The 23,093-nt window shown below is 37.7% G+C and overlaps 1 protein-coding gene across 2 annotated transcripts in view; it reads right to left on the reverse strand.

The window, feature by feature from the left end:
• UGGT1 (UDP-glucose glycoprotein glucosyltransferase 1) overlaps positions 1-23,093 on the reverse strand; it is a 106,282-nt gene that overhangs the window by 27,831 nt on the left and 55,358 nt on the right. Inside the window, exons 19-28 of one of the 2 annotated variants that reach the window (XM_031451183.2) lie at positions 14,920-15,040; positions 12,209-12,307; positions 11,411-11,434; positions 10,814-10,908; positions 8,739-8,945; positions 7,739-7,870; positions 6,816-6,946; positions 3,741-3,836; positions 1,591-1,693; positions 641-720 (exon numbers count right to left, since the gene is read on the reverse strand). In XM_031451183.2, the coding sequence (XP_031307043.2) occupies positions 641-720; positions 1,591-1,693; positions 3,741-3,836; positions 6,816-6,946; positions 7,739-7,870; positions 8,739-8,945; positions 10,814-10,908; positions 11,411-11,434; positions 12,209-12,307; positions 14,920-15,040 (1,088 nt within the window). The remainder of the gene's footprint in view (positions 1-640; positions 721-1,590; positions 1,694-3,740; positions 3,837-6,815; positions 6,947-7,738; positions 7,871-8,738; positions 8,946-10,813; positions 10,909-11,410; positions 11,435-12,208; positions 12,308-14,919; positions 15,041-23,093) is intronic. The other variant, XM_031451185.2, reaches the window with a different exon arrangement.

The following is a 23,093-nucleotide window of genomic DNA, read 5'->3' on the forward strand; positions in this document are numbered from 1 at the left end:
GCTAGAACCCTTTTGTTACTTTCAAACCCTGTTTCAATTCACTTAGAATCTAACCTATAGAACCCAGCACATTTGCAAATTAGGAATTTCTCATTGTCTCCAAATGTGCTATACTATTACTATTAACTGCTTTTTTAATAACTTTTTTTCATAAATGACCATCCCACAGCTCAGACAATATACAGCTAAGCCTGCCTTCCTCTTCAAGATACATGCAAATGAGCCTCAGCAAGCTTCCTGTGACATACAGATACTCCAACTTAGAAATGACTGCTCTTCGAAGAAAAAGTATATACACAAGTGTCTTTCTGCATCAGGGCACATTTTAACTACATAAATTTGATCCAAATGTTTTTAGAGAATCATATAATTTTGACAAAAAAAAATAGAAAGTAAAAAAGCAAAAGAAAAGCAAACTACAGGTGCAAGGACCCTAGGTTAATGCCACCTAAATGCTCCCATGATCACACCAAGTTCCTGGAACTTTTGACTGCAGCAAAAATTTAGCAAAACTGAACTTCAAAAAGTGATTTTTTCAAACATGACGTCCAGATATAAGCCCACTTTATCCTTAACATTCAATTTCAGCTTTCAGATTTAGTGCAATTCTTCCAGTTGCTGATTCAATAGCTTGTGTTACCTTTTTAAAGGCATGTCGGAAAGTTTAGATTGGCAGTTCATAAACACTCTTAGATTCATGTTGATCAGCTGAGTTAAAACCTAAAATAAACCAGAAGAAAAAACATAAAAATTTTCCTGCAAAGTGACTGATATTTGAGACAAAATATTCCCATTTTCTCTTCAGAAATTTTATCACTTCTCACTGAGGTAAGAGAGAACATTTCTTAATACGCCACCAAAGGATACAAAGACAATAAATGCTGTGAAGTCTGCACTGGCTGAATCTCTGGAAATCACAACTCTGGTGCACAGTCTAAATCGCACACACATATCACGTGGGCAGAAACACGGGAAGTAGGCTACTGCACATTCCTGCTCCCCGTGGATACGGGGAGGCGAGCCAGACAATGGGTAGCCATCTCCACAAAGAAGGTTTTCCAGGTTCATCAGTGCAGCTTACATACTATCGTATGAAAAAAATATATAAACGCCCACAAAAAAGGTTATCTGATTATACTTGAACAAAACTTCACTTTAAAATACAACTCAAAAAAAAAAAGAAAAAGTTGAGGCAACTATTTTTGGCAGAGCACTTTTAAATTTGCTTAGAATTGCAAGATCTTACACATACCTAAAGGACATGCAACCAAAAATGCTAGTTATAAAGAAGAAAAATGATAAAATAGAATTTGCCTTTTTTCTTCGCCAATGTAAATTATGGCATAAATAAATGTAATGCAAAGGCATCTTGCTCTAAGATAATTCTTTTTTCTTAATTGCATAAGGTAATCAAACTTGTACCAACTTTCTAAGGTTATACAGTTGTTTTCAGAGCCATTACCACTCTTTATGAGAACATGTGCTCTGCCCAAGATTTCCAATGCCCTTTAGACACAACCTCAGAGAATCACAGGGCTTGTGCCCACTTCAGATAATGAGGACGTGAACACCCTGTGCAGATGTCCCTACCAAAAGCAACGGGGCCAGTCTCTGTGCTTCTCTGGTGACAGGGTCAACGATGGCCACGACATCAAAGTACGTCTCGCCTTCCTTTGGTTTCAGTTTAATTGTACTACAAGAGATCAGAAAGAAAACATTAATCTAGAGGAAAGCAGGAAACAAAGTTGAGGGAGACGGTGAAAGGGGCCATTCCAACATAACCAATCAGCCCTCTTAGAATTAAAAAAAAAAACTCTTTAGATCTAAAACAAGGCTACATGGTGGTCAACTCTGTAACTGTGTCTACCTCACAGTTTGCAAAACCCTCTAACGCTTCTGATACTTGTCAATGACAGTTACAGAACATTATGCCAATTTTCATTTCTTGGCAAGAGGGTTATGAGAAGAAATTGATTTTTTTAAATAATAAAAGGAACATAAGAACATTACAAAAAACTTGCAAAAGAGAGAAAAAGGAAATAAATAATTGTAAAATCTTACCATCCCATCTCAACTACTTTGTGGCATATTTCTACACAGTCCTCCTTAAATGCCTGTGTAAATCATTCTTTTTCTTTCTTTGAGTTTTACTGAGATATAATAGACATCCAGTACTGTATACTTTTTTGTGGGAGGGAGGGAGGTAGGTTTTAAATGCCTATATAAAGATCACATGCACCCACAGAATACCAGCAATTTTATAACGATTTCATTCCTTCCTCTAGAGATTTATTATAAAGATTTTCCATGTTGTTACACGTCAAATATCCTGAATAAGAATCTTCTATTTACCAAGTGAATCTGCCACAGTTTACTGAAGCTATTCCTTTTTCTGAAATTTATAAATGTTGCTGCTTTATTTTGCTTTTTGCTTATTTGTTTTTTATGAGGGGAAGGTCATTAGGTTTATTTATTTATTTCTATTTAGAGGAGGCACTGGGGATTGAACCCAGGACCTCGTGCATGCTAAGCATGCGCTCTACCACTGAGCTATGCCCTCCTCTATGAAGCTATTCCTTAATGCTACACATTTAGACAGCCTCTAACCTGTAAAGAACTTCACACAGTTTTTTTCATACTTGGAAATTTCTTTAGCATGAATGAAGTCCTAGATATGAGATTACTGAGTCATAAGATACAAATATGTTTGTGGCTAATATGTCCTGTCAACCACATTTCCTGAAGAATTAAACAATTTTACAAGGTCAAGAAATGAACGTCACCACATCTTGTCAGCATTATTACAGATTTTATCTGTTCTTAATAAGTGAAGAATGACAGTTGGTGAGGTTTCCATTTGTCCTCCTAGGATTCCTGGGGAGAATGTGCATCTTCCCAGGTGCAGTTTCCAGTGACATGGCCTCCTTCTAAAGCCACTGTGTTTAGGTGATGAGCAAGAGCCTCTGATCCATTTAAAAAAGAAATAAGCCGGAACGGATTTAAAAATCCACCCAAGTTTTCCCAATTAATTGTTGAAATCATTGCTTACCTTTGCTTATTCTGAACAATATATTAATGTGGTTTCGATATCAATCTACTTTTTATGCAAGAACATACCACTGTATCAAGGTTAAAGTGCTGAGCTTTGCTACTAGTATTGAGATGCTCCTAGTATTCAGGAGACACATGGCAAAGAGTTTAGGGACGATATATAATGACCTAACACACATGGATAAATGTGGCAGAATGTTAACAACTGGTGAATCCAGTTAAAGATATTTGAGAGGTCACCGTGATAGTCTTTCAACTATTCTCAAGGTCTGAAAATTTTCAAGACAAAAAAAACTGGAAAACAGAAGACAAAGACTTCCTCATTATGCTATACTTATTTTTATTTTATTGAAAACAAAGCAGTTTTCAATAAAAGGTGAAAAAGACACATGCTCTAACAAGGTGTTTACTCTTGAATATCAGAAACTCACAACTGATCTGTTTCATTAAATGTCTTCTGTTTTCTTAATGGGTGCATTCAGAACTATTTCAGACTTATTTAGAAATAAATGCCAACTCTTATGCAACTGAGATCTGTTTATACCAGTTTTACATAAGAATATAAATATATATAAAAACCACATGCCCAATTTTCCATTCCTGTAAAAGCTGATATACACACTTTATACGGAAAAATAAAGGAGATGAAGTCATGGTAAATATGCACAAATCTGACATTGGTTCTATACCTGTGTCTGTCTTCGAAAAACTGGTACTCAATTCTCGCATCCCCTTTGGGCTGAGCTGACAGGAGAGCGTCCACCTTCATTACCAAGTCACTTGCCCTGAAAGGCACCGTTGGTAAAAATTTAGCATCTCTGTAACTGAAGGTCTTCTAATTGGTGCTGAACATAATATAATCAGCTTAACAAGCTGGCGTGGAGAAAGTATACACTTTGTACCAGGCATGAGGAAAAAGTACAGATTTGGTCACTGATTCGTTTTACAGCCTCGGGGAAGGCGCTGATTCTTGCATATGTGAAATGGGAGATAATGCCTACTTTGCACAGTGCTCTTGTAAGTACCACACTGACTAAACATATAAAATAAAGCACCGCTCACGGTCTGGCCCATTACAGACTGTCAGTGTTATTTACATTCTCCCTCACCCTCTTCTAAATAACTTTATTACTTTTTATGATCATCAGAGTAGTAATTCATGGAAAAACATGCAGGAAAAAATATAAGGAGGCAATAGAGATACACACAACAGCATTTTCAAGAAACAAGTACTGGTGACATTTTGGTTCATTATTCCTCTATATTTTTAAATACATAAATATCTACACACACAAAAGTGGGATTACATTAGTTGGTAACCTGATTTTTCCTTTAATATATTATAAACATGTAAAAAATATATTATAAACATCTTTTGTTGGTTAATAAATATAAGGGTGTATCAGTATTTTCAGTGACTGCGTGCTATTATATCTATGGCTACACCATCATCTATTTCACTATTACAATCAGCATCACAGTAAACAACGGAGAAAAAGTGTTTCTGCTGTCCTCTCCCCTCCTAAGTTGATTTCTAATCAAGGAAGATCTCGAACTAAACCACGGACTGAAAGAAATGCTCTGAACTGTGGAACTGAGGACTAAATTCTAAGAATGCTAAAAGAGCACTTGTGAAAATATCTGAACTGGAATCAAGCCTACACAGTCTCTCCTTGAACCAAACAACTATACTGAATTACCTCTCCTGGCACTTCTCAGACCTAACTCTGAAATACATATAAAACAGACCATTGGTTTCCTGTGATGTGTCCACACTGTCACAAAACACGTCAATGGGCATTTGGTTACGTGGACTAGGATGAACACCATGACCAAAGAGCCCACAGCTGAGCTTCCGAGAGCTGAAACGGCCTGCCAGCTGCAGGTCTGGGTTGTGCATGGCTGTCCCAGGGGCCACTGCAAGGTGGAGCCGCCCCGGCATGACGAAAACCCTAGGCAGGCAAAGTCATCCTGAGAACACCAACAGTTTTAGCATCAGTGTTTTTTGGCAGCCCCACGCCTACCTTGTATCCCTAAATTCACCCAGGACAGACCCAGAGCTATCTGTGGCTGGTAAAAGGCACGTCTTTTGTGCACAGTCTGGCAATTATCAACCCCCAGGGACCCCAGGGGCTCCCCTAGAGCCTCCACAGAGAGAGGGAGTGGTCCAAAGGACAGCACACCACGCCTATGCCTGTAACAAGGTGGCTTCAAGTCATGGGGTACCTCCCGGCCTTCATCAGGGAAGTGTTTCACAGGCGAAAACGGAGCTTCACTGAGAACCACAGAGGGAGAAGGCAACCGCTTTATCTGCAGCCCCTGTTTGGCTGAGATGAAAAGATTCCTTCCCACTTCACACAGAACTTGGCAAAGGGACTCCTCCGGCAGTGACCAGAGTCAGCACTTCATTAAGACATGCATCTTGAATTCTTCAGCAAGATGGTATATGAAAAAGATGAAGGAAAAACCAGAAGAACTTTAAAATTTTATATCCTCCAACTATGCCTCGAAGGACACTATCAAGAGAGTCAAGACAACCCATGGCGTGGGAGAAAATATCTGCACACCATACAGCTACAGGGGATGCATACCCAGAATACGTCATGAACTCCGACAACGCAACAACAACAGAGCAAACAAGTAACAATGAGCAAAGGACTTGCACAGACGTTTCCCCATAGATACACAAATGGTCACTACGCACATGAAAAGATGCTCAACATCACTAATCACTAGGGAAGTAGACATCAAACCACAAGGAGATATTACTTCATGCCCATTAGAGTGGGTATTACTGAACAAAACAAACAAAATAATAAGTGTTGATGAGGATGTGGAGAAATCAGAACCCTTATGAATTACTGATGGGAAAGTAAGATGGTAGAGCCTCTGTGGAAAAAAGCACAATGGTTCCTCAAAAATTAATCATAAAAATATACCCTCCAATGACACATTCATTTGATATTTAATGCAGAACCCATGTGTGTAAGACTCTGCGCTCCAGGGGTACAGCAAATACACAGACCAAATGATTAATTTTCTTCCATTGGGAAACAACTTATTGAAATATATAAGCTAATAATAACACTGAAAGAATTAAAGTAAAAATAGAAAACCAACAATAACCAACTCATCATTACCTTTGGAAGATGCAAGAGAAACAACTGCCTACTCCATATTAGCACACAAAGGCACAGAAGCATTCAACCTGCCTTTCTTACAACAAGAACCCACTGTACAGCACAGGGGACTGTATTCAATTTCTTGTGATAACATACAATGAAAAAGAATCTGAAAAAAATACATATATGTATGTGTACAACTGAATTGCTTTGCTGTGCACCTGAAACTAACATTGTAAATCAACCACACTTCAATTAGAAACAAAAACAAAACAAAGCTTGCCTTTCCTTTCCTAAACAAAATAAAACTAAAGGGTAATTAAAGAAATAATAAGGGAAAGTATTTCTTTACATACGTAATCTAAAGAAATAAATCAAACCACCTTTCTACTTATGTATATGTTTGAAAGTTTCCACAATCAAAAGTAAAAAAATAAAAATAAAAATGGAGAGAACTAATGCAGCTCTTTCAATAGCTGGCTACAAAATAAATTCAACTTTTTTCGACAGAAGCATAAACAAACACTTGAGTTGAAGAACATTATTTTAGAGCTGGAAATAAAACATCTTAGAAAAGGCCGCATGAGAAAAAGCCCAGCTCACAAAGCCCCCATGACTGTTTTCTCTGACAGCAAAACTTACACATCTTCTTCTACCCGAAGCTGTTGAACATGAGATTTGATTTTCTGCCCTGAAGTTTTTAAGATGATATTTTCCAGGAGGTGGAAATCGTCTTGATTAAAGAGTTCACTGTCCGCCAGGGGCCCAATGACCTGAAAGGAAGAGCGGGGGCGGTCAGTGTGACAACCAGTGAGCTGTGGAGAAGTCCTTTGTTGTCCTCAGATTATCCTATAAACCAAATCACCTCAGAGCCCCCAGACATGTTCATGACTAAATCACATCAGTGAAAAACGTGAAAACAAAACCCCAGTCGACTCACACAGTTATTCACTAGTTAATTCCCCAACGACACAGAGTGTACGTAGACTTGAATACTTTGCAATATTTTTACAGTGAGCAAACTCTGAGGTCAAAGAAAAGAGCAGTATTGTTTTCATTGCTTCTCACGCTTCTCACTGAATATAAATAACAAAGCCAAAATAGAAACATAGTGGTAGATATCAGAGATTTTACCCTAAGAGCTAAGAGTTTAAAGTCTGGTGTGTCCGCCAGTCTCATTTCAGTGGCCGAAGATACTTATGGGTTATTCTCAGCCTAACCCAGTTCAGTTCATACAGACGCACAAACCCTACACAGGGTCCCATGCAGGAGGAACACTGTGTGTGTCAAAGGCCTTACTGAGAGCCACCACACTGTTAACCCCCTGCACATGGTAGGACAAAGTTAAACAGGAGAAAGGTGTCACATGAGGACGTTTATGTCAAAATGAGCAAACTCCCTTCGAAACAAGGGAGCAGAAAGGACTGTCAACACTGGAGAAGCCCTAATCACCTTCGGGAAAAGAGTGGCTCTGCTGGAAGTGTTTACTAGCTTCAGAGGAGAATGCTGCCAGGACTGTTCACTGATCTAATCTGAAGTCAACCTTGTTAGGACAAAATTCTCACCCTTCCGTTGCTGATCACTGCCCTCTGTCCCTTCTTCAGCTTCAGAACGTCCCTGCAGTACATGGCATGAGACAAAATGAAATCCATTTTGGAAGACTCAAAGACCTCTTTAAATAGACTGAAATCCATGCCCTAGGAAAGTAATTGTTATTAAGATCATCAAAATGAAGAACCATATGAATAAATCATAAAATGCTCTTTCAGTAGAAAGAGTAACTAATTTCCATAATTCACATTATCTCTCCATTCTCCACTCTCCCATTTTCCCCAGCCTCCCACTTATCGAGCAATGCTTATTCCCTTTTCCTGTTCCTTCTGCGACTGTTCAATTGGCAAACTATAGTTCATGACACCTTTATTCTGCATTTTAAAATCTTGCTAATTTCAAGTGAGAGCCTTTTTTTCTAATGGAAACATCAAGTACAGTCATCATTTTATAAGAAATTTTAAAAATACAAAACATTTAGTCAAATCAATCAACATGGGCTTATTTCGGAAACACATCAAGAACACATAAGCCTCATGAAAATGAATATATGTATGTTTGTGTATGACTGAAGCATCATGCTTCACACCAGAAATTGACATGACATTGTAAACTAACTATACATCGATAAAATTTATATGTGTGTGTGTGTGTGTGTGTGTGTGTAAAGAACACATAAGCCCCTAACTCATAACTCAGTAAGTGGCTTAAATCTCTATATGCAATTTTTTTTTGCTCTACAAACAAATCAAATATTGTCTATCTTTTAAAAACTATACAAAACCAATGGCTTTGTGACTTAAAGCATACATAAACCTTCTTAAAGCATATCTAGAAACCCAGTAAGTTTAAAAGTAATAAAGGGAATACGGCAGAATTGTTATTTCTTGGAAAGATGCTTCCAACTTAAGGAAAAAAAAAACTCTCTGAGCTCAGAACAAAAATCACAAATCCTGATTAGGAAGACGAACAGGTCACAGCAGCCCGTGCAGCCTGGGCAGCACAGAGACTCACCCCGACGGAGAACTCCCTGATATCCACTCCAGCAGCCAGGGCCTCTGCCGTCTCCTCCTTGGCCATTTTTGTGATGAAGTTCTTAGCATAGTTGGAGGTCTGCGTTTGGAGAGCCGCCCAGATTGCCCTGGAGATCTGAGTTTTCTCATAACTTATATCTTCACTGGGATTATTGATCATGCTTATTCTAACATTGTTACTGGATTTCTATTTACAAAATGGGAAATAAGAGTTACGTGGTAGATGTGTTGAATTCAAAAAGCAGCATTCACATCAGTCATACTCCCTAAGTAGCAAATAATACTCCCCTCTAAGTCTTCAGTAGTTTTTCTCTGCACACTGGATACAATTAAAATGCTATAAACCAGGCATTCAAACCCCTACGTGAATTGGCCCCCAGCCTACCTTTCCAACTTCATTTCTAACCATTCCTGTAAAAACAGCACATATGACAGACCATCGAGTCCTGTATTTCCCCAACACATTTTGTATTCCTCTAATAAACGCCACGCCTCACACTGGCACGTGAACCCCATCTACACTGCATCGTTACTTCCTTAAGTCCCCAGCATTCTTTAGGTCTCTGCTCAAACCCTTCTTCATTCACATGGCCTCTCCAGATTGCTAGCAAAAATTGTCTCCCTGGGTGGGAGAAGCCATGTGGGAGAAGATATCTGGGACCCATAAAAGCAAAAAAGGGTTTGTATCAAGACTGTAAGTGACAGAAATTCACACTTATGCACGTCTAAAAACATGCACAAGAGTATTCACCGCAGCATTCTTCTAGCCCCAAACTAGAAACAACCCAATTATCCATCAACTAGACTAAACAAACAAAACTTTGGGGTACAGCCAGATGATTCAATACTGCCCAGTGAAAAAAAGCTAACGACCACTACATGTAATATCATGGATAAGTCTCGATGTTGAGTAAAGAAACCAAACACAAACAAGTACGTATTATAAGATTCCATTTAAATAAAATAAAAATAGACAAACTATTCTCGGATGTGCGTGGAGGGCAAGGGGAGGGAGAGTGACGAGGTCACAACAGGCACGTGCTTTCAGGAGTTAGCTAATTCTCTACTTCTTTACCTGGGTGGTGGTCACAGGAGTGTGCTCACTTTGTGACACTGCACATCCAACAGTTTGTGCTCTTCTTTGGAACCCATATTTCACTTCAGTTAAAATATTTTAAAAATTCAAATCTCCTTCCCAGTTCTCCAACTTGACCACTTGAGCATTTACCGATTAGAGTCGGAGTGTGTTACACACACATCTATCATCCTTCGCTAGAAATACCCCTGATATAACTTTGAATTGACCACACCATCTAGTCTGTTCCCTTAGACAAGAAAGGTACTCGGCACTTCAGTGAAGCCGAAACTATCGTTAATTTCTCTATTTCAGTAAGTCTCCTTGAGACACAGGGTGGCAAGGGGACACAGGAGGGGTGTGAAAATTGGATGGAGATCCAATCTGAAACCGCTCAGGAAAAGGAAATGTAACGTCTCACTCTCTGACAATGACAATCTCTAGAAGAGTCCACTGCTTTTCAACCGTTCACCACTGATATTCACCCCACTTCTATGGTTTATATGCCGCATGTACACAGCTTTTCATAGACAGAGTTATCTATAGCTTTCAGACCACCTGTATGTGCATCCCGCTGCGTGTCTACACCTACTGCTATGACGCGCGAATGGGCCTCCATGGTGTTTCACCCATATCGGGACCTCTCTACTGTAACAACCCGGTCTCTCCCATATAATACACAACACGATCTCTGCAGCATGTCCGCAGCAAGAACATCAACAGTCACACAACCAAAACTTGTCTATGACAAAGAGCTCATTATTTTTCCCTCTCAAAGAACCTATTCCCTGCCATAAAGTCAGGATATTGCGGTATTCTCTGTTTTCTTACTAGCTGCCAGGCCTCTGAGAAAACAATGTTCCCTTCCTGCAAGCACTAAAAAAGGAGGACTCCAGCCTCCCGAGCAGAACATCAGCACAAAGATGCCCACGAAGATAGCTGCAGCCTCAAAGGCACAAAATAAAGCTGTAGGTACTTGCCTGATGTTTAATGGCATCATACAGTAACTGCCTTCCCGAAGGGCTGTCGAAATCCCCAACAATCCAGAAAGTTACTGGCCTAATAAAAGAATCATCTGTAGAAAAACAAAAACATACTGAGTTGGGAGGAAAAAGCACACCATACGTTTCAACATTGTTATGAATACAAATAATTTCTGAAAACCATGCAAAAATTAAGAAAACAACAAGTTTAATAAAGACACAAAGCAAAAGTAGTGAAACTCTTGATACGAGAATGAAAGCAGGGTAATCTTCCATGTGGCTTAATTACAAACTAGGAACATGCACTTATTAATTCTATTTTGGTTTGGGCATCTGTTAGCGAGTAAAATGAGAAAGAGTCTTTGAATGTGTGGGTAACATATTATATAGGCTTTAGCCATATTCATTCGTAACTTTGTGAAATATAATTCTTTGCAAACATTTACACAAAATTTATCTGCATTGATAAGTTATCTGTTACCCACAGGTTCCAGAAACATGCCAATAGTGTCAATAAATTTGAATTACAAAGGTGCCTGAAACCACTTAAGGTAATTAATAAAAGAAGTAGAACATTCTGAGGCTTAAAGTCACCATAGATTTCCTTGGAGGACATTCCTGGATGAAAGTGAAGGAGAAAGAGTAGAAGAAAAGTAAATGTTATTTCTGTAATTAATGCCTATTGTAAAAGTCAAACTTTAAATACTGCCCAACATGACCTATGCTTCTTTCTGCTCCTTTATCCCATGGAGTTCTAGCACTGTTCCAGTGCCCCTCAGAACCAATTTCTTTGAGAAACCAAAGGGAGCAATTGCCTGTACTTCCATGTATCTGGGAAACTGAAAGTTCTCTCTAGGAGATGACCACAATGAGGATAAAAATAGCTGCCTTAAATGACAGTCCATGCTTTGAAATGGTCGTAAGTGTGACCAGAGGGGAAGAGCATTTGTCTGCCATTAAAAGGATATCATTTTAAACAATTTTAATCTGAATAAATAGCTACATAAAAATCAGTTTAAAAATGAACACAAGGATTTCGAGCCAAGCTTATCTTCTAAATCCCTCCAAAATTTAACCCAATGTTGTCACTGAGGAGGCAAGTCAAACCAATATTCAATCCATTAACCTATTTTTCCATTGTAATTGTTTTTTCATTGGAACCATGAAAAAATTTTCTTTTGCCTTTACTATCTAATAAAATTTATAAAGCTATCTGAATTTTCAAATATATATAAAAAATTAAATTTTAAACATACTTTCTAGACTCAAATAATAATACAAAATAATTAATAAAATTATGGAATCCCCCAAAAGACACTGAAAATTAAAAATTTTTGCAAACACTAAAAAGAAAAAAAAAGTTGAATTCAAGATAAGCTTAAAATGTGTTACCTTTCTTAGACAGGTAATTCATACTATTGGCTATAGCAGCAGTCTTGCCTTGGGAATCCAAGATAGAAAATCGAGCATAATCATCCACAAAAAAGTTATCTGAAAAAAAATATTTATAATTAATATGCCTAAATTCAATCTAATATTAATATTCAATGGATAATCTGATTTGACCTAATATGTTCTAAGGCATGAATGAAATACATTAAGTTTCATGTTTACTGAACAAGTTCACAACATGATCTCTACCCCACTGATCACATTTTAAGACACAAATGTAAACATACACATCTCTCACATCACTCTATTATATGTATTTGTCAGTTTCATGGTTTAAGTTGATTCTATTCCCACTGTTTTCACTTTACAACTAGAGGATGATCCTTCATAGAGGTCCACTTAGCTTCATCTCTCCTTCCATAGTCCGTCCCCACAGTGAACTCTTCCCTAAACTATTTGGGGGTGGAAGGGGGTTGAATGAGAGAGAAAATACATGAAAACTCTTATTATTTCATGTCTATCAAAATATCATATCTTTAAGCTTAACAGAAACGAAAGGTCATTTTCAGATACGTATCTTCTCCAATTAGTGCCCAAGGGCAAAGCTCTTATTAACCATTTCCCCCTCTTATTGAAATCCCAGTTTCATCAAGTCATTCCCCTGCTCTAAACACCTGGTCATTTCTTCCTACCTACAAGATGGTCTCCAGTATGGTGTCATAAACCCACTTTCTCCAGCAGCCTTCCCAGGCTCACGCATTACTGACACCCCAATACAAATGCCATGCTTCTCGCACGGTCCTCCAAGCACAGCCTGCCCGCCTGCCCTCCCCTCGATTCCCCTGTCCACCCACTCAGCCGTCTACCCGTTCAGTCAACAAAGCACCGCGAGGGCCTCCTGTCTGTTCAGTCACTGGTCTAGTGAAGGTAAGCCCTGGTGAATAAGACAGACACAGCCCATGACACCATGGGCAGGAGGGGAGGAAATACCAAGGCCTTAGAACTTAGTTGCAGGATAGCAGAGGCCAAGAGCAGTGTAGGTGGTGGGGCCGTGACCACTGAGTTAGGAGGATGCTGGCAGCTCTTTCATTGATTGTTCCAAAATGCTCACCAAGCAAACTGCATCCTGGCCACTGTGAACTAGCGTTGTTTCACTGCTGATTACTACAACACTCAGTGGAGAAAGACATCCAAAAACACAGAACGATTTTTATGTTCCTTATTCACGAGTCCTCCAAAGATAACCCTTTACAGCTGACAAAGACTCAGAATACTGCTTGCCTTGCTCTAATAATACTTCTGGCAAAAAGCTAAAATCTAGCTGTGAAGAAACAATTTAGCTCACTTTCTTACAACTTTCTTTTTCAAATAAAAGCATATATGTGCATGTTCTTCTGCTTACATTTAAGCATTTTCTTCTGCCTGAAAGAAAAGGAATTTAGTTTCAAGTAGAATAGTGACAGTTGCAATAAGGTAACAACCATAAAGAGACCTATATATTTAGTGTATTCAGTTACAACAAGCGCCCTTGGTTTTGACTTCACCATCACACATGTCCCTTCTTCCCCAGTGAGATTTCCTGGGCACGGGATGATAGCTCTGCTTTGTCTCCAGCAGTTTGTTGAAGTGGCCTCAGGGTCCCAAGAGAAGCAAAAGGAACAAATTGCACCTGGGCTTAACCTCTTAAAAAGGTATTCTTGTGGAAACCACCTAAACACCCATCAACTGAGGAACAGATAAGCAAAGTGCGGCCTCTCTATACAATGGAATACTTATTCGTCATAAAAAGGAATGAAGGTCTGAGATGGGCTACCATGTGGATAAACCTTAAAAATCTTAGGCTAAGTGAAAGAAACCAGTCGCCCAAATCTTCCAAGAATACCAGAATAGAAAATACCCAGAATAGAAAAATCCATAGAAATGAAAACTAAATTAGGAGTTGCTAATGGACAGAAGGGGGAAATGGAGAATGACTACTAATGGGGTACGTCATTTCTTTTCGGGGAGATGAGAATGTTCTAAAATTAGTGTGGTGACTGCACAACTCTGAGAATATACTAAAAATCATACACTTGACAACTGTACACTTTAAGAGGTTGAGTTTTTTGGCATGTACCCTATTTCTCAATGAAGCTTTACTTTTTTAATTTACTTTTTTTAAACTTTTTGGGGGGAGGTGGGGTGGGGAAGTAATTAGGTTTATTTATTTTATTGTAATGGAGGTACTGAAGATTGGACCTAGGACCTCATGCACAGTAGGCATGCACTCCACCACTGAGCTATACCGTCTCCCCCGAAGCTTTATTTTTCTAAAAAGGGATTCTTAAGTTCTCAAGAGTAAAACTGCCCGAGATATTTGTCAACACTATTGCTGACTGATTCCAAAATCAGGATGAAGACAGCTGCTTACGAGCTCTAGGACTGTAAGAATATCAACAGTCCAGGTCCTTTGTTATCACCTAAGGCCTGAGTTCAGTTGGTATTTAAAAGGCATTGACTATCTTTCAGAGTTTAACACACATTTACCCAGAATGACTTGAGAGAAGTCATTCTGAATTTAGAAACTTACATAATGAACTCAAGGAGCAAAGCTTAAACATAAAATTGAGTCACAATCTCGGGTTATCTTCTGAATGTTACAATCCAACAACTGCAAAGATTCCAAAAGACCAATCAAAAAAGCCCCAAGTTGTTTCTGAAATCCTCCTTACTGGCTGCTGTTAAATCCAGGTATTCTCGCTCAGCGGTCAAAATCCTAGAGTTGATGCGTGGAACGACGTTTGGCTGATTCATGATATACTCCACCACGTCTCGGTCATGGGCCAGTTCACCCTGCCGGAAAGAAAAGAAACAGGTTGGGGGTGGGATGCACGTTAAACAAATGATCAATGACAGTTTACTAAGAACTAAAAAATTATTAAATTTATAGTATCTTCTTACGTACTGCTTAACTCTGAAAGTAGAAGTTACCACGTTAGAGGTTCCTGTCATAGCCAAGCATGGTGCTCTAAGTATAGTATCTCTAATGTGGTCAACGATGTGAGGAAGTTGTGGCACGGAAGGGTTAAAAAACTTACTCCAAGTCACAGAGCTAATGAGAAGTGAGTATGACATGCAAACCTGTGTTTATTTGATCTCTCCACTCGCCACTGCGCTCCTCCAGAAGCAGGCAAACTCTACAAATTAGTTAAGAGTTAACACAATTCCATCCAGAGATCTACTCATGGCTAGCAGCTTCTCTCCAAAGAAGAAAGCCAAATGCCTTGTCCCAAGCAGTTACTATACTTTGTAATAAAAATCACCCAAAGCTTTTTTCAGTTTCAGGCATCCAAGTAATCCTACATTTCCAGAGTCACAGTTACACTGGGGGAGAAGAAATCATTTATCATTGATTCTTCCCTTTCATACCTCTCATATTACAGAAATAATTGTATTTCACGAAGGTGATTCTAGTGTAAATGGCTGTGAAACCTATAAGTCTTTCACACTTAAAATATTTCATACAAAACCATATTTCCACATGATTTTCAGGGGGAATAGATATGACTCAAATATACACAAGTCAAGTCTTAAAAATTCCAATCAGACATCTTCTGTGGCTGCTTACCCCAAGAGAGATAACTCGCATACAAATTCTCAAACTATAAGCCAACAAGGAGCGTATGAGCCAAGCACGCAATTCAGAAGACTTACAAAGGTACTCAATAACTGTAAGCCTATGTATAAAACTTTGGTTTCTATTATAAATCTGAAATGATTCCAATTAAAAGCCTAACTAGCTCGAGGTGGGCAATTTGACAACATCTATCAAAACTGTAAATGTACATACCTTTTAATGCAGCCACTTACAAACACACAGACACACACATAGACATACACACACAGTAGTTGTTTCCAGAAAGAGAAGATGAGTGGCAGGGGAACAAGAGTGAATAAGTGACAGTTTCTTTTCACTTAGATCTTTACACATGCTTTGAATTTCACCCTACCTGCATACATATCTTTTTATAGTGAATTTAGTGCAAAATTTAAAATATACATTGCCCTTTGACACAATTCCAATCATTGGTATTTCTCAAAAAACTTACAAAGTACAAAGACGTACATATTAGAATATTTATTGAGCACTATTTATAAAAGTGAAAATCTACAAGCAATATCCAACATGAGGAGATGAAATGACTGTTCACTCTTAAAAAGGAATACTATGCAGCAATCTAAAAGTTTTGAGGCAGAGTTGCTATGATCAGAAGTGCAGTGCTAAGATATATTCAATTAGAAAGGTAAGCTAAAAAGCTAAAAAAAAAAGGCACCAAAGTTATATATAAATCAATATACATGGAGACACAGAGAAATATTCCTCTAGGGATTGGGATGAGGGAAAGAACTTTCATTTTCCCTTTATACAATTTAATATTTCCCAAACTTACTAATTTCTAAATACATGCAGAAGCACATATGACTTTTGTCACGATATTTAAAATAAAACTTAACTGGATCAAACTAAAATTCTCACTGGCAATACAAAGGGATACAGAGGAAAACTAGTATTCAAAGAAGGAATAATGTTTGAAAATGATCATTCTCTTAAGCCACAGATATGTTAGTACCTGAAAAACAGGAAAAGGAAACTTCTGAATTTTTACATCCAACAATGTTAAAGAGAAATGTGTTAAATTAAGGCTGGAAAATCAAAATGTTTGAATTATCTTTTACCTTTTCACTAAAATCCCTAAACAAAAAGAAATAAAGTAATTACCATTTCTTCTGGACTATTCTTAATTTTGGAAAATAAGTCACATTCATGCAAATGAAAACTGTTTTCACATTTCATTCCAATAGCTCCATGAAAAACAAATTCCTTAACAAAACTACTAGGATGTATCCTTATTCATGAGAAGACATGCAGTTGAATTTAGCCAACAACATTTCTTTGTGTGTGAATAAAGGCATTTAACAGTCAGTATAAGAAGTAACTCCTTTTTTAAAAAAAATTTTTTTTAACAAATGATGCTGGGAAAACTGGACATCCACACGCAAAAGAAGGAAGTGAGACCCTTACCTCACACCACATACAAAAATTAACTCAAAATAGATCAAAGGCATAAGCATAAGAGTTAAAACTATAAAACTCTTAGAAGGAAACACTAGAGGAAAATCTTCAAGACACTGAATTTGACTGAGTTCTTTGATATGAGACCAAAATCACAAGCAACAAAGAAAAAACAGACAAACAGGACTTCACCAAAACTAGTTTTAATATTAATAAATACTATACAAAAGTTATATGTGCTTCCACACATATTTAGAAAATATTAAATCTGAGAAATGTTAAATTATATAAAGTAAAAGTGGATCCCAATCTCTGGAGAAATGTTCCTGTGGTCTCCATCTATACTGATTTAGATATATTTATATGTGCATTTTTTAGGTTTTTAGCTTACCTTTCTAATTGAATACATCTTAGCACTGCATTTATGATCATAACAACTCTACTTCAATACTTTTAGATTGCTGCATAATATTCCTTTTTAAGAGTGAACAATCATTTATTTCATCCCCTCACATTGTGCACTACTTGTAGAAACTTGTGCATAAAAGGACACTATCAAGAAAGTGAAAAGACAATCGAAAGAATGGAAGGAAATATTTGCAAATCATATGTTTGATAAGGGATAATATCAAAAATACCTAAAGAACTCCTACACTCCAACATCCAAAAACCTCAATCCGTTTGGAAAATGGACAAAGGACCCAGACAGATGTTTCTACAAAGAAGATATACAAATGGCTAATAAGCACCTGAAAAGATGTTCAGTCTCATTAGTATTTTTGGAAATATGATTCAAAACCATAATGGGATACCATTTCACACCATCCAGAATGGCTATAATCAAAATAACAGAAACTAACAGGTGTTGGTGAGCATGTGGAAGAATGGGCATTTTTGTACATCTGCTGGTGAGAATGTAAAATAGTATAGCTGCTATGAAAAAGTTTGGTGGTTCCTCAAAATGTTAAACATAGAATTACCATATGACCCAGCAATTCCACTTCTAGGTCTATATCAAAAAGAATTGAAAGCAAGGTCTTGAGCAGGTATTTGTACACCAATGTTCATAGCAGCATTATTCACAATAGCCCAAGGGGGAAAACAACCCAAATGTCCATCAACACATGAATGAATAAACCAAACGTGATACACATATTATTCAACGTTAACAGGAAGAAAATTCTAATACATGCTGCAACATGTATGAATCTTAAAATAAGCAAAACACAAAAGTGACAAATACTGCATGATGTTACTTACACAAAATATCTGGAATAGGCAAACTCAGAGACATAGAAAGTAGAATAGTGGTTGCCAGGGGAGAGGGCAATGAAGAGTTATTTTTGAACGGGTAGACAGTTGCTCTTTAGGATGGAAAAAAAGTTCTGGAGATGGATAGCGGTAATAGCTGCACAACATTGTGAATGTACTTGATGGTGCTAAACTGTATACTTAAAAATGGTCATATGGTAAAATTTTATGTTTTGTGTATTTTACTACAATAGAATTTTAAATATACATATTTCTGCTTAGGGTTACTGTTATATCAATATTTACAATAAAATAGTATTTGAGAGCGACATTCAGCAGAAATGGCAGAGTAAAGATCTTTGAAAAACCTCTCCCCCTAAAGCGTCAGGAACACTAGAGAAAAAAAAAATTGTCAAATCAAACTTTTTCGAAACTCTGGAAATTAACTAAAGGCTTTCAAAATTCCAGGGGACTTTCATTCAAGAAAAAGGCTAAATAGGGAAAGTAACCTTTATGACATTTTAACTTGCCCTATTACTCTCTACCTCTCCCCAGCTATGCAGGAACCTCAAAAACCAACAGCCCTGCAATAAAGGTGAAAACCAGCAGACTAGGAAAACTTCCAGGCATTCTCTTCATTTGAGCTGAATCAGACCTTACTCAGCGCCAAGTGTCTTTTTCCTGGAGGTGTTTGTCAAAAACAATCAGGGATAATTGTTTAATGTCTCAGTTGTTTAAGTGGTGATAGCAGTTGGATTAATACAAAGCTGGTGAAAGAAACAGAAGAAAAATTTAGGGAATGAGATATCTACAAGGGGTCTTGAAAAGCGCTCATATTCCTTGGACTCTAAAAGGCCACATATGCATGGTGGCCAGGAAAAATCTTTGAAGACCCTCAACTCTTGGCTCTAACCTTGACACTCTGTGCAAGCAAGAACTGAAGGCTACAGCAGAGTTGTAAACTGCCTGGTTGAGTGCTGAAAGCATACCCCAGCATGTATACAGACACCTTTGGGAAAAACTGGAAGACTTTTTTGGATTCATGCATTTAAAAAAATTTGTTTATTCGTTAGGTGACAATTAGCTAATAAGCAGAGACTTGAGAGGCCACACGTAGGCAAAAAAATACATATTTTAAAGTCACTAAATACAGTCAAGTCACTAAACAAACAACAATTGCAACAACAACAAACCTCGGTGGGGCAAAGACTTTGATTTCTAGAGGTGTCACATGACATTAATTAAAACATCCAGTTAACAACAAATTTTGGAGACATATAAAGAAACAAAAATGTGACCCATACTCACAAAAAGAAACAGTTGCTACATACTACTCCTGAGAAACCCCAAGCATTGGACTTACTACACAAAGTTTTAAAACCAGTTATTTAAATATATTCAAAGAACTAAAGGAAATTCTGTCTAGCAAACTAAAGGAAAGTTTGAGATTTATATCTCACCAAATGATATGAATAAAGAGAAAGAAATTAAGGAAAAGAAACAAATAGAAAACTGGAATTAAAAATATAATAACTGAGATGAAATATTCACTAGAAGGGCTAAAAAGATTTTAGCTGACAGTAAAAAGAAATTAGTGAACTTGAAGATACAGCAATTGAGATTATTCAGTCTAAGGAACAGAGAAAAAGAGACCTGTGGGACAGTAGACGGTATCAATATATGCATATATGCAGAAGGAGAAGAGAGAAACAAAGGACCAGTGCATAATAAAGAGTTTGGCTAGCTCCCTGGTTCCTGGGAAGTAACCTCTTAAATCCTGAAATCTCCTGGAAGGTAGGAGTGGTGTGTTTGTTATTTACGGAGGGCCCCAAAGACCACATTTGATAGTTTATACTAAGGAGGTGGTTCATGGTGGGCCCTCAGTTTATGCTAACAAGATGACTCAGAATGGAAGCTGCCTAGGCCAGAAAGACCAATCATGCGATTAGAGGATTGGAGTGTTTGTTTTTTTTTTTTAATTGAAGTATAGTCAGTCACGATGTGTCAGTTTCTGGTGTTCAGCACAATGTCCCAGGCATGCATATGGTTTTGAGCAGCATGACCTCCACAAACAGGAGAGGGGCTGCAGACTGAGTTCAGCTACACGGCCAATGATTCAATCAATAGTGGCTGTGGACTGAAGCCCCAGTAAAAACTCTGGACGCCAAAATCTGGCTGAACTTCCCTGGTTGGCAGGACCCCACATGTTATCTCACATCAGTGACCTGGGAGGGTAATGTATCCAGACTTCATGGGGAAAAGACACAGAATTTTTAGGTTCCAAGCTTTCCCAAACTTGCCCTATGCACCTCATTCTTTGGCTGGTTCTGATACATATTCTTTTATTAAGTAACACTGATCGGAAAGATAGCACTGTGCTGAGTTCTGTAAGCCATTCCAGCCAATTAACAAAACTGAGAGAGCCCTTGCAGTCGTGGCCAGCTGATCATAAGCAAGGGTGGCGTGGGGACCTCGGAACTTGTGGCTGTTGTCTAAAGTGAAGACAATCTTGGGGAGGACCATGTCCTCAATCTATTAGGACTATGGCCTAACTCTGAGCAGTGTGGTGTCAGAAGTCATAACAGGCCAAAAGACTATTAGAAGAAATAAAGGGTAAAAAGTTCCCAGATTTGATGGAAAACATTAATTTATATATCTAAGAAATGTGATTAGGGTACATCCATATAATGTATGATTTCTCAATCTCAGCACTACTGACATTTTGGACTAGATAACTCTCTGGAAGGGAAGGGATTGTCAGGTGCATTATAAGACGTTTAGCAGGGTTCATGGCTCTTACTCACTAGATACCAGTAGCACCCCTCCCATCCCCCAGAACCAGTAATGTCTCCTCACACTGCCAAATGTGCCAGGTGGGGCAAAACTGCTCCTTCTGATTGAGACCCACTGATGTGATGGATACTACACAGGTATCTAAATAACTGAGAATACTCTATGCACTGAACTAGAAAGACCTATAATTTAGAGTTTGCTAAGTGAAAAGGCCAAGGTACAGAATAGTTATGTAATATACTACCACTTTTGAATAAAGGTTAGAAAGGAGTAAATATTCATTTAGCAAAACACAAAAAATACTTTGGAATAATTCAGAGAAAACTTAAAATAGCAACCACCTGTTATTGGATGGTGGGTCGATTGATGGCTAGATATAGGGGGAAGTATTTTTTATTTTATTCTTTATGATAGATTTAGTAGCCATGGGAATTTTTAAATAATTAAATACAAAGCAGACAAATCACCTGACTCTTTCCACTGGTTCTGTCTTAATAATCATCACTTTAAGGGTGCTGGACCTTGATTTCCCTCTCAAGCTACTGAGAATCCTGAAGAACACTAAGATTTTCTTTGCCTACACATTGGTTTGGGTTCCTGAAATGTGTACAGTCAGTCATGTTTTGAAAAATGAAAAATTAAGAGAGTAGAAATACTGTAGGGAGGGAAGGGAAGGAAGGTACAACAAGCAGGAAAAACTCAAGAGCTCCACACCTAGACAGAATTATTAAGTGTCAAAAGTGAAAGACAGAAGAGGATCCCCAAACAGGAAGAGAGAACAGACTCATCAACAGACCAGCGCCTCAATAAGATTAACAGCTGATTTCTCAAGAGAAACCACAGAGATCAAAAGGCAACAGAATGACATACTCAAAGTGCTGAAAAGACCGTCAATCAAGAATTCTATATCCAAGCAAATTATTGTTCAAAAATGAAGGATAATGAACAATTTCCAGCTAAACAAAAATGTAGAGAATTTATCACTGGCAGACCTAACCTACAATAAATACTCAGGGCACTGCTTCAGGCTAAAATGAAAAGACACAAGCCAATAACCCAAATCCACACAAAAATTAAGAGCATGAGTAAAGGTAACTATATAGGTAAATACATAGAGTACAAATATATTTTTATTTGAAACCCTTTTTTTCTAGCTCACTTAAAAGCCAACTGTAAAAGGCAATAGTTATAAATCAATGCTAATGGGCATATAATGTGGAAAGATGTCATTTATATGACAATAGCAACATAAAGAAGGGGCTAAATAGAGATTTATAAGAGCTAAGTTCTTCTATACTATTGAAGTCAAGTTGATATAAAAAACATCAATATACTTAAATCTACAAATACTAAATAAAGAGGATTACACACCATAACAAAGTGGGATTTACCCCAGGAATTCAAAGTTAGGTTAACATAACAAGACCAATCAACATAATACATCATATTAACAGATAAAGGACAAAAACCACATGACCATCTCAATAGAAATACAGAAAAAGTATATGACAAATTCCAACACATTTTAATGAAAAAAAAAACCACTCAACAAACTGATAATAGAAGGAAACATAGATAAGCCAATAAAAGAAATTTGCAAAAAACAAAAACAAAAGCCAACAGCTAATATCACATGTGCTGGTGAGCAACTGAGAGCTTCCTCCCCTGAGATCAAGAACAAACAAGGATGTTCACTCTCACTACTCCAATTCAGCACAGTACATACAAGAAGCTCTAGTCAAGGGGATGGAAGGGGAAGGGGAAGAGGTAAAAAGCATCCCAATCAGA

The sequence above is a fragment of the Camelus dromedarius genome, chromosome 4 (genome assembly GCF_036321535.1).
Source record: "Camelus dromedarius isolate mCamDro1 chromosome 4, mCamDro1.pat, whole genome shotgun sequence".
Classification (NCBI taxonomy): domain Eukaryota; kingdom Metazoa; phylum Chordata; class Mammalia; order Artiodactyla; family Camelidae; genus Camelus; species Camelus dromedarius.